General features: G+C 33.7%; 1 protein-coding gene and 1 pseudogene across 1 annotated transcript; both read left to right on the top strand.

Annotated features, from left to right (window-relative positions):
• The first annotated feature begins 47 nt into the window (after positions 1-47).
• LOC130712665 (uncharacterized) lies at positions 48-1,871 on the top strand. Its single transcript, XM_057562483.1, has 7 exons — positions 48-84; positions 171-290; positions 394-456; positions 550-729; positions 822-872; positions 965-1,219; positions 1,300-1,871. Exons 1-7 carry the CDS (start codon positions 48-50, stop codon positions 1,869-1,871), a joined length of 1,278 nt encoding a protein of 425 aa, XP_057418466.1.
• On the top strand, positions 1,862-6,804 carry LOC130709986 (uncharacterized; annotated as a pseudogene).
• The last annotated feature ends 8,316 nt before the right edge of the window (positions 6,805-15,120 follow it).

The following is a 15,120-nucleotide window of genomic DNA, read 5'->3' as shown; positions in this document are numbered from 1 at the left end:
ATAAGGCCCAACCTGCGTCTTATGCAAGATTGAGAAGGAAAGCTATCATGAAGAACAAATCTGAAATGAATAATCACGCACAAGGTTGTATATTAATATTAGTTTTATCAACTAATCCAATATAAAAGTATGGTATTTTTCATAACTTTGTGTTGTCACTGAGTTTGCAGACGTTGATCAAGTTTTTTTAACTCCAGATGCATTTCCGAGCTTTTCCCAAATGCAATATATGTATGCTAGCCCAACTCAAAATACACCGTGGACTGTATTAACCTATTGTTCTCCTTTAGGTAATTTATGCATTGTATTAAAATGTTTAAATTAAATAGTGAAATTTTTCTCCATAAATTATACAACATAATTTCAACAATTTTAATATGCTTGCACATGTAGGTATGCATACAGGAAGTAGTTCAAATCTGTCCAATACCGATAACGGTTCATCACATGGAGTTGGTAAAATAAACTTCATTTTTCAACATGGCCTAATATATGACATTTATGTCAATATCACTTTCACATTCTCAACCATTATTTTTAATTGTGCAGGATCATCTACACCACCTAAACAAGGTTCCATTTCAGATCAAAGTATCATACTTACATCATCAGTTGGAACTAGCACCTCACGTAGACATCAAAGCAAAAGTAGCTTGATAATACCTTCTACTATTATTGAACAAGTTTCAAGAAGGAGTTTTGGTAATGATTCAGAAGACATGGAGCAAGGTGATACGAGTACATTACCTGATAACCTCAAAAAAATATTCAACTTAATTTCAGCAATTTTAATATAGTTGCACATGTAGGTATGCATACAGGCAGTATTTCAAATCCGTCCAATTCAGATAATGGTTCATCGCTTGGAGTTGGTAAACTAAACTTCATTTTCAAAATGGCCTAATAGATGACATTTATGTCAATATCAGTTTCATATTCTCAAAAAATATTATTTATTGTACAGGATCATCTACACAACCACAACAAAGTTCCATTTCAGATCAAAGTACCATACTGACACCATCAGTTGCTTCTAGCACCTCACGTAGACGTCAAAGGAAAAGTACCTTGAGAATTCCTTCTACTATTATTGAACAAGTTTCAAGAAGGAGTTTCAGCTTCAATTCAGAAGACATGGAGCACGGTGAGACGAGTACATTACCTGATAACCAAACTACAGAAAGGCATTCACAATTGTATGCAAAGGCTGAAACGACAGGTAAAATTCTTACATTGTATGGTACTTTGATAATACCCTTTCATTGCAGTCAGCTAATTTTAAGAAAGTTTGTGCTGCAGAGGTGTTTTATTTGGGTGATGCATCTTATGTATGCTCTAATTGTCAATCTATTATGTGGTATGAAGAGAGGGTAGTTAAATCTGATCATAGCAAAATTCCAAAATTCAATATTTGCTGCATGAAAGGAAAAATTACACTTCCATTCCTAAGAAAACCTCCTCAGCTACTATATAATTTGATGAATGAGATAGATGATAGATACAAGAATTTCAAGGAGAATATCAGAGCGTACAACAGTTTATTTTCGTTCACTTCACTTGGAGGCAAGGTAGAATCAGGTATAAATGATGGAAATGGCCCTCCTCAGTTTATACTAAGTGGTCAAAATTATCATCGGATTGGAAGTCTGATACCTCCTGAAGGAGCTCCTCCTAAGTTTGCTCAACTCTATATATATGACACTCAGAATGAGTCTTCAAATAGAATGAAATATTTCTGGTATTTTGTGAATTATTTACAAATTTTTAAACAAAAACTATACCTTGAAGTTATGGTTGCTGATGCTAAATTCTTACTTTCATTTTTTACATCAGTTCAAGTACAAGGAAAAGTCCACTTGATCCTTCCTTAGTGAAGGACTTGACCGCAATGATTGACAAAGACAATGAATTGGCAAAGATGTTTCGAAGAGTTAGAGACTTTGTCGAGAGTGATGGTTCTTCAAATTTCTATCTCAAATTGTATCGTAACAGAACTAAGGATCCAAGAACTTATAATATGCCCACAGCTGATGAGGTGGCAGCTTTGATTGTAGGTGATCTAGATTCTGTGAATGAAGGTAGAGATATTATTGTCAAAGGTACCGATGGAGGTTTTCAACGACTTCCTGAAAAGCACCCTTCTTACATTCCTCTTCAATATCCTTTATTATTTCCATATGGAGAAGATGGTTTTAAGGAAAATATACCACTACGAGAAGATCACATGCAAGACGATTCCCGAAAGAGATACAAAGTTGCAATCAGGGAATTTATTTCTTACCGGATCCAACAAAGGGACATAGAGCATGGGCATTTAGTGAGCACAGGTCGATTATTCCAGCAATTTATTGTAGACTGCTACACTATGATTGAATCAGATAGAATGTCTTATTACAGAAATAATCAACAGAAGTTTCGTTCAGATATTTTTAAAGGCTTGCAAGAAGCTGTAACTAGAGGAGATGTTCAACCCTCCTCTGCTGGAAAACGTATAATTTTACCTCCTTCCTTCACGGGTGGGATGCGATACATGTTCAACAATTGTCAAGATGCCATGGCTATTTGCAAAAGATTTGGGTATCCAGATTTATTTATAACCATGACCTGCAATGCAAACTGGAAAGAAATTCAGGATTTCGTAACTCCAAGAGGTCTCAGGGCAGATGACCGACCTGATATTGTGGCTAGAGTTTTCAAAATGAAGTTGAATGATTTGATGTCCAATTTGAAGAAAGGAAAAATATTTGGAGAAGTACAAGCAGGCAAGCATTTTTTTCTTTTATTTTTCTATGTTTTATTTTTTCATATAATTTACTAATTGTTATGTTAATTACCTAGATCTTTCAAAACCTTTAACTGCAGGTACCTACACAATTGAGTTCCAAAAAAGAGGGCTTCCACATGCCCACATCTTAATATGGTTGCAAGGTGAAGGGAAGCTTAAAACAGGGGATGACATTGATAAGGTAATATCAGCTGAGTTACCGGATCCTGAGTTATATCCTGCTTTGTCAGCAGCAGTTTGAAATTATATGATGCATGGTCCATGTGGGTTTGCTAACATGAATTCTGCCTGTATGAAAAATGGAAAGTGTGAGAAATTTTTCCCAAAACAATTTCAGAGCTCAACTACAATTGATGAGGAAGGCTATCCTAAATACAGGAGAAGAGATACTGGAGTTACTGTTACAAAAAAAGACATTGTGATGGATAATAGGTATGTTGTACCTTATAATCCAGATCTCTTCATGAGGTATCAGGCCCATATCAACGTGGAGTACTGTAACAAGTCGAACTCTATAAAATATTTGTTTAAATATGTAAACAAAGGTCCTGATAGAGTTTCTGTTGAAATTTCTAATAGAGATAAAGATTCAAATAAAGAAAAAGGTGTTGATGAGATAAAGCAGTATTACGACTGCAGGTATTTGTCTCCCTGTGAAGCAGCGTGGAGAATATTTGCATTTTATATTCATGACAAGTGGCCTCCTGTTAACAGATTATCATTTCACCTTCCCAATGAGCAGTCTGTTACTTTCAAGGATCATGAGTGGATTGACACTGTAGTTGAAAGGAACCAGGATATGGACACTGAGTTTACAGCGTGGTTCAAAGCAAATTAGGAATCCGAACTTGGGAAGGACCTAACATATGCAGAGTTTCCCCAAAGGTTTGTTTATGATGAAGACAAAAGAGCATGGACTGTCCGAAAGAAAGGATTTTCAATTGGGAGGTTGAATTATATTCCCATGGGTACCGGAGAACTATTCTATATGCGGGTACTTCTTACAATTCAAAAGGGATGTACAAGTTTTGACAACATAAAAACTGTTAATGGGATACTATACCAGACCTACAAGGAAGCGTGCTACGTCTTGGGTTTGTTGAAAGATGATAGAGAATACATAGATGGAATAAAGGAGGCAAGTGATCTTGGGTCTGGACACCAATTAAGACGATTATTTGTCATGTTATTGTTATTGAAAACAATCAGCAAACCAGATGTAGTGTGGGAAGCTACATGGAAATTGCTAGCAGACGGAATTTTATATCAAAGAAGGAGACTTCTTCAAATACCAGGTATGTAACTTAAGGAACTCATTTAAACCATATGAAAGTAGTTTTTTTAAACAAGTAACTACTAATGTACATTTCTTCCACAAGTAATTTTATATTCGAATCTTATTTTTTCAGACTTGGAAATTAGTGATGATGACTTAAGAAACATGTGTCTGATAGAGATTGAAAAATTGCTCCAGAGTAACGGGAGATCTCTCAAGGATTTTGATTGTTTACCTTATCCTGAATCTTCCGATCTACATCTATTTGAAAACAGGTTCATAGTAGATGAACTTAACTACGATAGAGATGAGATGTCTGCCAAGTGCACAAATTTGCTAAATTTAATGACACATGAGCAAAAGCAGGTCTATAATCAGATATTGGAATCTGTTTTGTCTGACTGTGGTGGTTTTTTCTTTTTATATGGATACGGAGGAACAGGGAAAACATTTATTTGGAACGCATTGTCAGCATCTCTACGGTCCCAAGGATTGATTGTTCTGAATGTAGCTTCCAGTGGTATTGCTTCGTTATTACTACCAGGGGGAGAACTGCTCATTCAAGATTGTGTATTCCACTACAGGTGAATGATGTATCTACGTGTAATATTAAACAAGGAAGCTTACGGGCAAATTTGCTTTTGCAGACTAAGTTAATTATATGGGATGAAGCGCCCATGTTGAACAAGTTTTGTTTTGAAGCCCTGGACAGAACATTGAGGGATTTGATGAGAGTACAGGATGAAAGCAACGCAGAAAAACCATTTGGTGGCAAAGTGGTAGTGCTTGGAGGTGACTTTAGGCAGATCCTTCCTGTTATCCCGAAAGGGTCAAGACAAGTATTGTTAAAGCTACCATCAATTCATCTCAATTATGGAAGCACTGTAAGGTGTTGAAGTTAACTGCAAATATGAGATTAAGAACTGCTGGATCCCCGGAACTTGCAGCCGATATAAAGGCATTTGCTGATTGGATTCTTCAGATTGGCAATGGTGAATTTGAATCGGATGAGAGTGGAGAAGCTGATGTAGACATACCTACTGATCTATTAGTTGAGCCAGGTGATAATCCTATTCATGATTTGGTTAATTTTGCATATCCAGATCTTTTGAGTAACATGAAGGATTACAAGTTTTTTGAAGAGAGATGCATACTATGTCCGACTCTTGAATCAGTTCAGATGATGAATGATTTTATCCTGAACTTAATTCCTGGTGAACCAAAAGAGTACTTCAGTTCAGATACAGCTTGCAGGTCTGATGCGGATTCAGAGATACACTCTGAGTGGTTTACTTCTGAGTTTTTAAATGATATAAAGGGCTCTGGAATTCCAAATCACAAGTTGAGTTTGAAGAAAGGGGCTCCAATAATGTTATTGAGAAATATAGACCAGCCGGCTGGGTTATGCAATGGAACCCGCCTCATAATTAATGATCTTTTGCCGAATGTTATTGGTGCCACTGTGTTAACAGGAACTAATATTGGTGAAAAAATATTCATTGGAAGAATGAGTATGGTGCCTAATGATTCGGGCTACCCATTTAAATTTGAAAGACGACAATTCCCAATTTGTACCTGTTTTGCTATGACGATCAACAAAAGTCAGGGACAATCTTTATCACATGTTGGACTCTTTCTTCCTCGACCTGTTTTTACGCATGGGCAATTATATGTGGCTCTCTCACGGGTGAAATCAAGAAAGGGTCTCAAAATTTTAATTCTAGATGGAGAACAGAAAGTAATGAATTGTACCAAGAATGTGGTGTACAAAGAAGTGTTTGGAAACATTTGACTACCGTACTAGATACAACAAATTTGCTGCCACTCTATACAGGTTAGATTTCATCTTTTCCTTCTTATGATTGCTGGAAAATTGTTCCACATGGTTCTATCCTACATTGCAATGACGAATTTAATTTACATTACAGGTAAGGCATTTAGCATGATGAAAAACAATGGACTTGGATGGTTGCAACTTAAATTGATTGGTAACGAAATAGATCTCCATGTGCCTACTCTTCTGTCTTACTACATGTTGTGAGTTCCTTATCTTTTGCGTGGGTTCTAATTACTAGAATAGTTTAATTATACTGTCACTTCCTAACAACTCATGCATTTAGTGATTATTACGCAGCAAGACATCTTATTCTTAAACCAAATCATCAAGCAATACCATTCTTATCTACAATTATAACAGTCCAGATTAGAGCATAGACAGGTCAAACTCATAAGCTATTTTCATTAGTCAACCCAATCACTTGCTGATAGGAACTGAATGAATTATTTCACTTGATATGAATATGTGAGAGACTAGCTTTGAATGTTCTGCCAAATAGGAATTACACAGTACCATTATAGGAAAACGGAAAAGAAAATCAGAGTAAGAAACTTCTCTACCTAGGCACAAGCCACCCTGCACTTCATCATGCAACATCATTCTTATCTACAATAATAATAGCCTAAATAGAATTCATAAATTAAATCATTATTCCAAATAGATGATGAAATCAAATCTAACATTGATTTTCTTTTCGGTGCGTTGATAATGACTATCTCTTACACAATCACTCTCTTATATACTATCTTCTTTAATTTCAGGTATTTTCAATCTACTACAGAGTTGTGTATCAAGGATGAACCGACCACTGTCCAGTGATCATGTCAAACAATGTTAAATTCATAATGATGAGGCTTTTGAAACATGTAGCAGAAAGAGTCTTTTTCTTTAAATTCATTATCAGACTATGAAACCCAACATGATGATTTTATTGCTTATAAATGTGTATTGATTTCAATATCATGACAACTTTGGATTTAAACTTTGGAACGTGACAATGTGCTTATTTGGACCTATTATGGTGTCTTCTAATTTCAATATCTTTAAATAATCCATGTGACACATTTTATACTTTCTTGACAAAAAAAGTCTTTCAAATAGGCTACTAATGTTTTAATGTACAAGGAATAGTTCATTAACATTAACTTTTAATTTTAAAGACAACATGTCTAATTAGTACAAATATCTTAGATGTTTATGTATAATATAATTTCTACTATAGCAGTCAAACTTACATTGTTGTCTATAGTTTGTAATTTTATAAACTATATCAAATGAATACTAATATATGCCAAATGTCACCCGTGAATGCACGGGTATAAAACTAGTTAAACTATATTCCGAAAAGGGAAAATAAAGCAATTTATCATTGGCTCGAGGTGTCAAATTTAGAAAAATGGAAGTGCTAATAAATTGTTAAGGGAGTATTTACCCCACTCAAACACAAATCTTTAAAAATCATAAATATTATTAGAGGAAGCAGCAATTTAAGATAGTATTCTATACTGCTGGAGTGAAGAATTTAGGAATTAGCAACAATAATTATTTGACATTATCTGTTCTAGAATCACACAGTAACTAACTTCATCTTATCATGTCGGGTCATTCACATATTCATGCTTAGTGCATTGACCTTTCATTTCCTTATGGTACTTAATTAACAATTGAAATTTTCATGTTTTCTCTACTTAAAACCGAACTTTCATTGTCGTTTCAACAATAGTTTTTACAATATTCCTTCTATTTATTAAGCACAAATTATTTGAGGCTCATCCATAACTATTCCTCTTCAACTCTTACAATTAACAAATGGTTGCTTAAAATTAAATTCACCTCTCATCAGTTACAAATTAATCACTGGTAATGTCTCTCATCAGTTACAAATTATTCACTTTTAATGTTTTTGCACACACATTACAAATTAATCACTTTTAATGCCGGGCACCCGTTACAAATTAATCACTTAATGTTTCTCTGTCATCTATAGTTTCAGTTACTATATCTCTTAAACTCACCTACCATGCTAGCAGATAAAAGCACGAAGAATAACAGCATTAAGATGAGTACCAACATAAAGCTAACAAAAACAGTCAGTGTAATAAGTAACAACCTTTCTGCATAAATATTGAGGGAAACAAAGCATTTTATGCAATTTTCATAGTGTTGTTGTCAAGTTGTCATAAAAGGGTGTACACCAATATTCCCAATCAAGATCTAAGCACATTCTCATCTACACATAAAAAGACCTGAAGAGAGAAGGTAATTTGACATGTTGAGTGAAAGTAAAGGGGCAAGCTGAAGTAGTAGAGTTGTTTGAAACACGTACAAAAAGGTGGAATTGGAATTTAGAGAAAAGTTTCACTTGATATAATTTTATTGAATAAAGGTACAAAAAAATCACAATAGAGTTCAGCTACTTAGATATCAGATCAGAAACAGTAACCAATAAAATGACTAAATCAATTAGCAGAATTCACATCTTGCATCATCTGCTTTTTCTTTTGGCCTTGCAAAGTGAGATTCAGCAGTTACACTGTTAGGATAGAAAAAAGGGAAAGGAGGAACAGTTAGAGAAATTTCTATGATATTCCAATCCACAAAACAGCAAGACTTTAAAACCAACTTATATATACTCAAGATTCATCATTCATGTGCCATTAAAAATAAAAATAAAAAGCATGGAATGAAGCATTCTCATTCAGAGTATCCTTTCTAACTGCATGTAAAAAATCCAAGGAAGCACATGTGTTTGAACTAACAGTCTAACACAACACATGCCCTTCTTCAATGGCTATGAGGAGTATAACCTGTGTTAGACTTCAACACCTTTGTGGTACTTGGTATAGCATGCAAAAGCATATAAAGTCCCAATTTGATAACATCTTGCCATATCCACACATTGAAGCTTTTCTTTTATTGGAAAAAGTAACGACAAACTTATTCTATTATTGGAAAAATTATATTGACATTCTAAGGAGGCAGTAGTGCAGTACACGAAACTTAACTGAAGTGGGTTTCCTTTAGTCAATGTATTTCTTTTCAGCAGATTCTAGGTCACTGTAAAGCTTTTCTTTTTTCTTGGACATAATCTTTGTCTCTCTTAAACCATCGAGCGCAAAACTTGAGCCATTTAGCGAGATCCTCCCTCTACTCAAATTTTGTTATGCAAAATCAACCCCAAAATAAGCTTTATAGACAACATCATTAATAATTAAATTAAGAATGGCCCATGTGAGGCAAAGACTAAACCACCTTATAATCAAATGAACTAAAATGAAATAAAAGGGTAGACCATTTAGCACATGAGCAGAATTAAATTGAAAAAAAAGAGACATGCTCTGATTTGCTATTCTCTTATCAGTTCCATTAGGCACAATTTTAATGAATCACTTAATTTGTATGCTCCATTAAATGAAATAGATAATGGATGTTCCCAAGTCAGACCAGAAACGCATTGAATACCCTGAATTGAGAGCTAATTAAAAATCTAAGAGTAAAAGGGGAGAGAGCTTACATTTTCTTCTACTAATGAAAAAGAACCCATCAGGTGACTTGAGCTTAGCTACCTTAATTGAATTCTAACATGGAAAACAAACAGGCAGAAGTAAAAACTAAGCAGAGCAACAGTGCCATTTTTTGTAGCATTCACGATCCGTTGTGCTTCTTGTCCAGTAGCCAAAGTTTTGTTCTGACCATTTTTTCCAACGAAAAAACCTTCTTGCTTCTTGTAAAGGCATGAACCTTATTATGTAGAACAGATGCTTCTTGATCAAAACCTAGACATGTTTCATCTGGAATTATATTTGCATAAATATAATGAATGAATGAATTAGAGGATTAACATACTGATAGTGTGTCTTGGGGGAGAAAGAAAGCAAGCTCCTCTGTAAAAAAAGAGGATGGATTCGATTTCAGTGCAAGTAGAAAACGATACCTCGTATCGAAAATGAATGAGACAACATTTTCTTACTTGGGTTTCTTCTCTATTTTTCCTCTTTCTGTCTCTTTGCTGAAATGGCCACATTGAAAAAGGGGAATTGAGGAGATATTAACAATCACAAATTCAGGGGAAATAGGAGAGATGAACATTACCTTTATTGTGGTTGGATGGATGCTTAGGTTTTCTTGGTGACCTCTTACTTTAAGCAGATTTCATGATTTCAATATAGGGAAATTGCATATATTGGAAGTAATTAAACCTGTCCTTAGTCCATGCATATTTTCTCAATCCTTTCAGAAACTGAAATTTAAGGAAAGGAACAACCTTGCAGAGCAACCTTTCAGAAGTATATTACCAAAATAATCAAAAATCAAATTTTAAATAGAACAGTGAGGGGCAAAATGCAGCTTACCACTGGGCATGGACCTCAAAGGATTTTTCCCTCATTTTAAACCCCAAAAACCTGTGAGCAAAGACAGTAATCAAAGGGAAATGGATAGATAGCAAATGATCTTGTATGAAAACAATAACAACACAAAAGAAATCTAATGAAAGGAGTTCCTTCTCCTAACTCAGAAATTAAAAAGTCACAAAACGAAGTTAAACTTATAAAAGAAGCTTGAACATCATCATATTGCTAAAATTAGTTCAGGGAAAATGAGAACAAATTAGAAATATAAAAGGAACAAATTATTCTAGCTGTAATACTGATTTAGTAGAAAGCTTTAAATCAAAGCATAAAACAAAAGTTATATTCACAATCAATCCATGAAAAATCATTCCTTTAAGAGTACAACAACAACATATCAACAGAACACCACGTTCAATACACCTCAAAAAGTAACAGAATTTCGGATTTCGTTCATTGTTACAAATCCACAAACTACTAATTCAACATAAACCAGTGACAAAAATTCATGTTTATCTTCAATTCCTCATTCTCCCATAAAACAAAACACCGATCACGAACAAAACAACAAAACAAACCACAATTAAAGCTACATTTCAGTTTCGTAACAGCTACGAACATGAGGCAAAGAAAACAACACCGAAAATTGGAAATTGACGAAACTGCAAGAAGACAATCAAGGAAGAGAAAAATTGAAAAGAAGAGTCTGGAGGGAACTGAAAAATACATACTCATCATAGTCATCCACACCCAAAGAAGAGGAATTGAAGAGGTGAATGAAACGTGACACCTTCAGGTAGTAGAAGGAAACTGAAACTTTGATTAATGGAACAGAGGCAATGGGGCTTTAGAGTATGACCACCTCGCCTTAAACTCAGGGATGCCACCATCTTCTCTGCCTCGAGCTCCACCCAGATCCTCTCACGATTTCCCCTCCGCTCAGGTCACCATTCGATCTCGCCCTCTCCTCTCCCATGATTTTTCTCGCTAGAGCTCATTTCGTTTTGCAATGAGCGTGACTCTTAATATGGTGGGAGTGGGAGAACGAAAACGGAAGAAAGTCATAAAGGGTGTGGAAAAAGGAAAACCGAAGGGAGTCTGAAAGGGAAAACCAAGCGTGCAAATACAACGACGGGTTTTAAAGTGAAAAAGAAAAAGAAATCAAATGGCTAAGACTGAACGCTACGGACGGCCAAGATTTGATTGCCAACTAATTATATTGAGATTTACTGAATTGTCCATGAATAAATTCTTATTTATGTTCAATGATCTATTGAATTACCCTTTAACCCTTAAGGCTGCAAAACTTTGCTTTTATATATAGTATAGATAGATAGATAGATGGCATGTATCCCTAACGAATATTATCTTTTACAGCGATAATGGTTATAATTATTTTTGCTTTTGACTAATATGCGCTTCACCCATTATTGGTATTCTAGTTTTAATAGTTATCGTATTTATGTTCACTGACTAATGTTATTTAAGTGAGAGAGTGTTACATTTTTTATTTATATTATGAGAATTAATATTAGTCAATAAATTAACATGTGTGATTTTTGTTTATTAATATATCAATTAATGAAAATTAATTAATTAATCTATATACTTTAGAAAAGAGGAAGGTTGTGAGACCCACCATACTGATTTGGCACTCCAAGAATTACTTTCATCCAACCTCTCTCTTTGCCTGACAAGTGTCACCGTCTTATTGATTTGGAACAAAACATTACAAAGCCCATTTTTATTTCAGTTTTGTATGGAGGCCCATTATTGAAAGCTTATTGAATGCTGATTTTTTATTATTATTTTTTTAGTCATTCATTAATTGCTAACATAAAATATCCACATTAATGGTTAATTAACATTTTGACTATTTCAACTATTTAATTACAAATAATTTTTGTTTTGCACCACAAGATCCATGTGTTTAAATAGAATTACTATTTTTCAAAAATATTCGAAATAGTTTCGAATTTCCTATAATTACTCATTACCTGTGCGAGGACCGTCGACAACGTGTTTCTCAATTTTTTTTTAAATCAATGCGTTTCTTAGTTAAATAACACCTTTCCTATAGTTAATCATTTTCATAAATGAGATATATTGACCTATCATTCATAATAATTATAAGTGAACCGTGCGTTTGTAATATTTTAATAAATGGAATCACTATTTAATATCATGATTTGTAACGCACGGGGTAGTATTTTAATATCATGTTTGATACATTCCATTCTTATGAAGAAAAAATTACCCTGGAATTGATTGAATTTCCTATTTTGAGTGGTAAATCACCTCATGCTATTAAAAGTCACTATAAGCGTACGATTGAAATTTTGGTTGAAAAAAAAAATTGCGCCGGCTAATTTCAAATACCATTCATAATATTACCCTAATTTTCCTTCCTGTTTTTAACTTGCATTGAGAAGTAACCCTAATTCTGAAATTTCTATATAAATCACCTCATGTTATTCTTCAACTTTATCAGTCCTTCCAATTCCCACCAACTATTAGTTTTGAAAATTCTGAATATTACCCATCAAACACTCATCTTTTTGAACTCAACTTCCTGGATGATACGTCCACTATCAGTGAGTCTTTGTTAATTATTTTGTAGTTATATTATTCAGACTGTATTAACAATTTCTGATATCTGGAAATTATAGATATAATCGGTGTTTTGAGTAAGGTTGGACGAGTACAAGAGTTCACAATCCTTAGAAAGATTGAGAAGGTCGTCCGAATTGATCGACCTTTCTGCAGCAGGGTAAAATTACCCAGGTACCTCGACCACTAAAATTGTTCAACGGAAAAATATATATTTTTATGAGAATTTTTTTAGTCTATGTTGTAATGTTGTTTTTTTTACTGATGTAGGAAATTCCAATAGATATGTGCTGGAATGGAGCCAACCAGAATTTTGTATCGACCAACTCTTTGAAGAACCTCTCATGATCAAGTAGCGCTCCTAGCTATCGTCTGAACGTGAACAAAATAACTGCACTTATTTTGTTAATAAATCTCGACAAATGCACGACAACATCATCTCCATGAAGTATCTGTGGAGATATTTAGGTTGCATGGTCTGAAATATGGAAGACATAATTCCTTTTTCATTTGTATTATGAAAAGTTGTTTTGTTTATTAATTCTTTGGGTAGGTTGTGACCCAATTCTAATAATCAATTATGTGATGTTAAGTTACTTTTAGAAATTTAAGTAATAATTCAATGCATGGAAATTTAAGTAATAATTAAAAATATTATAATTGAGGTGGAGTAATAATTAGGTCGACCAAAATGGACTCAGGTTGTGAGTGTGCTTAGCTCAACCCACTTATGGGGTGGGTTCAGTTGGAAAAATACAGGTTTACATTTAGATGAATGATTTGTCTTCGTTCAATAACTTAATGGGCTACACAAATGAAAAAAAAAATAATTATTTTCTTATATCTTTTTAAAGTATGATCATTAACTACAAGATATAAGGTTTGTTGGCGTTTCTATAAGGTTTGTTTAACATTTTTAAATTATACACAATTTATATTTGTATTGGTTATTGATTATTACTCTTATATAAATTTTTTCCTTTGTAGGTTCTATAGCTCAAATATGCTTGATTAACAACATGATTGGTTATGAAGTTTTTATCATTAATCATGGACTACAACTTCTAATAAGGGTTCATGTTGTTGTCATTGTTATGTTTAACTTATTTCAATTTCAATGTAATGCATTCCTTAAAAACTGAGTTCTTATTACTATTCAAGTGTTGTCATTGTGAGGTCTATACAACCTAATCAAATTAATATATTTACTGTGGTCATTCATCTACATGTTTGTAACATATGTTCGATTCCATCTCTATTCTACTTACTGAAAAGAGCCTAAACTAAGTTAAAACATATTTCTACTGATTCATATTTACAATAAATTTAATCGCCGTGCAACGCACGGGTAAAGAACACTAGTATTAATTATAAAGGAAAACCACTTGATGGATAAACAACTGAGATTTTGTTATGAATCACTTATAATGGGTTGAGTCATTCACTTATAACAAGTTGAAATGTCTTTACTCGTATTAGATCAATTCTAAAAGTGATCATCTATTAAACAATTTGTAATACTCTATACATTTATTAGAAAAGAGATAGTAATTTTCGTACTGATATCTCTGCTTTTCTTTTCGCATAATCTTTTTTGAGACTTCTCTTCTTAATTTGGTAAACAATTTCATTTTTCATCCTTAAGAAGAATGTATGCACATATTATGATTATTTTATCATATGTGTTAGGGGTGGCAATATGGGTTGGCAGGCCAGGCTTGGCCCAACACACCACTAACCCGCCATAATACGGATTGGGTTGGGCTGACCCACTTTTGGCATTTGGGTTCAAAGTCTCAACCCAACCCATATTTTTACGGGACGACGGGTTAGCCCACTTAGAAAATGTAGTGAAATAAAAAAAAAAGATATGCAGGGAAGAATTTTAAGAAATCTTTCATTTTTCACATGTTGGTACATGAAAAAAATTAAAATTATATTTGTTCTTTATATTTAAAGGTTATGAGTTCAACTAGAAAGTCTCACTAATAACAATACTAAAAAAAAATAATTTCAGGTGTTGTTATTAAAAGTTGTAATTGTAACCTTAGTAGCAACTATAAGTGTAAGTGGCAATAACTTTCACCAATTCATTGGTAAATGTCATTTATTCTTTGACAAACACTCACTTAGTTGATGACATATCTGTTGGGTAAGAGGAGATTTAGGAACCAATTCTCGGTGATGCAATTTATTTTTCCAATGTAAAAAAAAACACTATACCAACACTCATTTTGATTCTATTTTTCATAATTTCCCTGCG

The sequence above is a fragment of the Lotus japonicus genome, chromosome 4 (genome assembly GCF_012489685.1).
Source record: "Lotus japonicus ecotype B-129 chromosome 4, LjGifu_v1.2".
Taxonomy (NCBI): Eukaryota; Viridiplantae; Streptophyta; class Magnoliopsida; order Fabales; family Fabaceae; genus Lotus; species Lotus japonicus.
The sequence above is the reverse complement of the archived record's forward strand: the minus strand, read 5'-3'. Positions and strand labels throughout refer to the sequence as shown.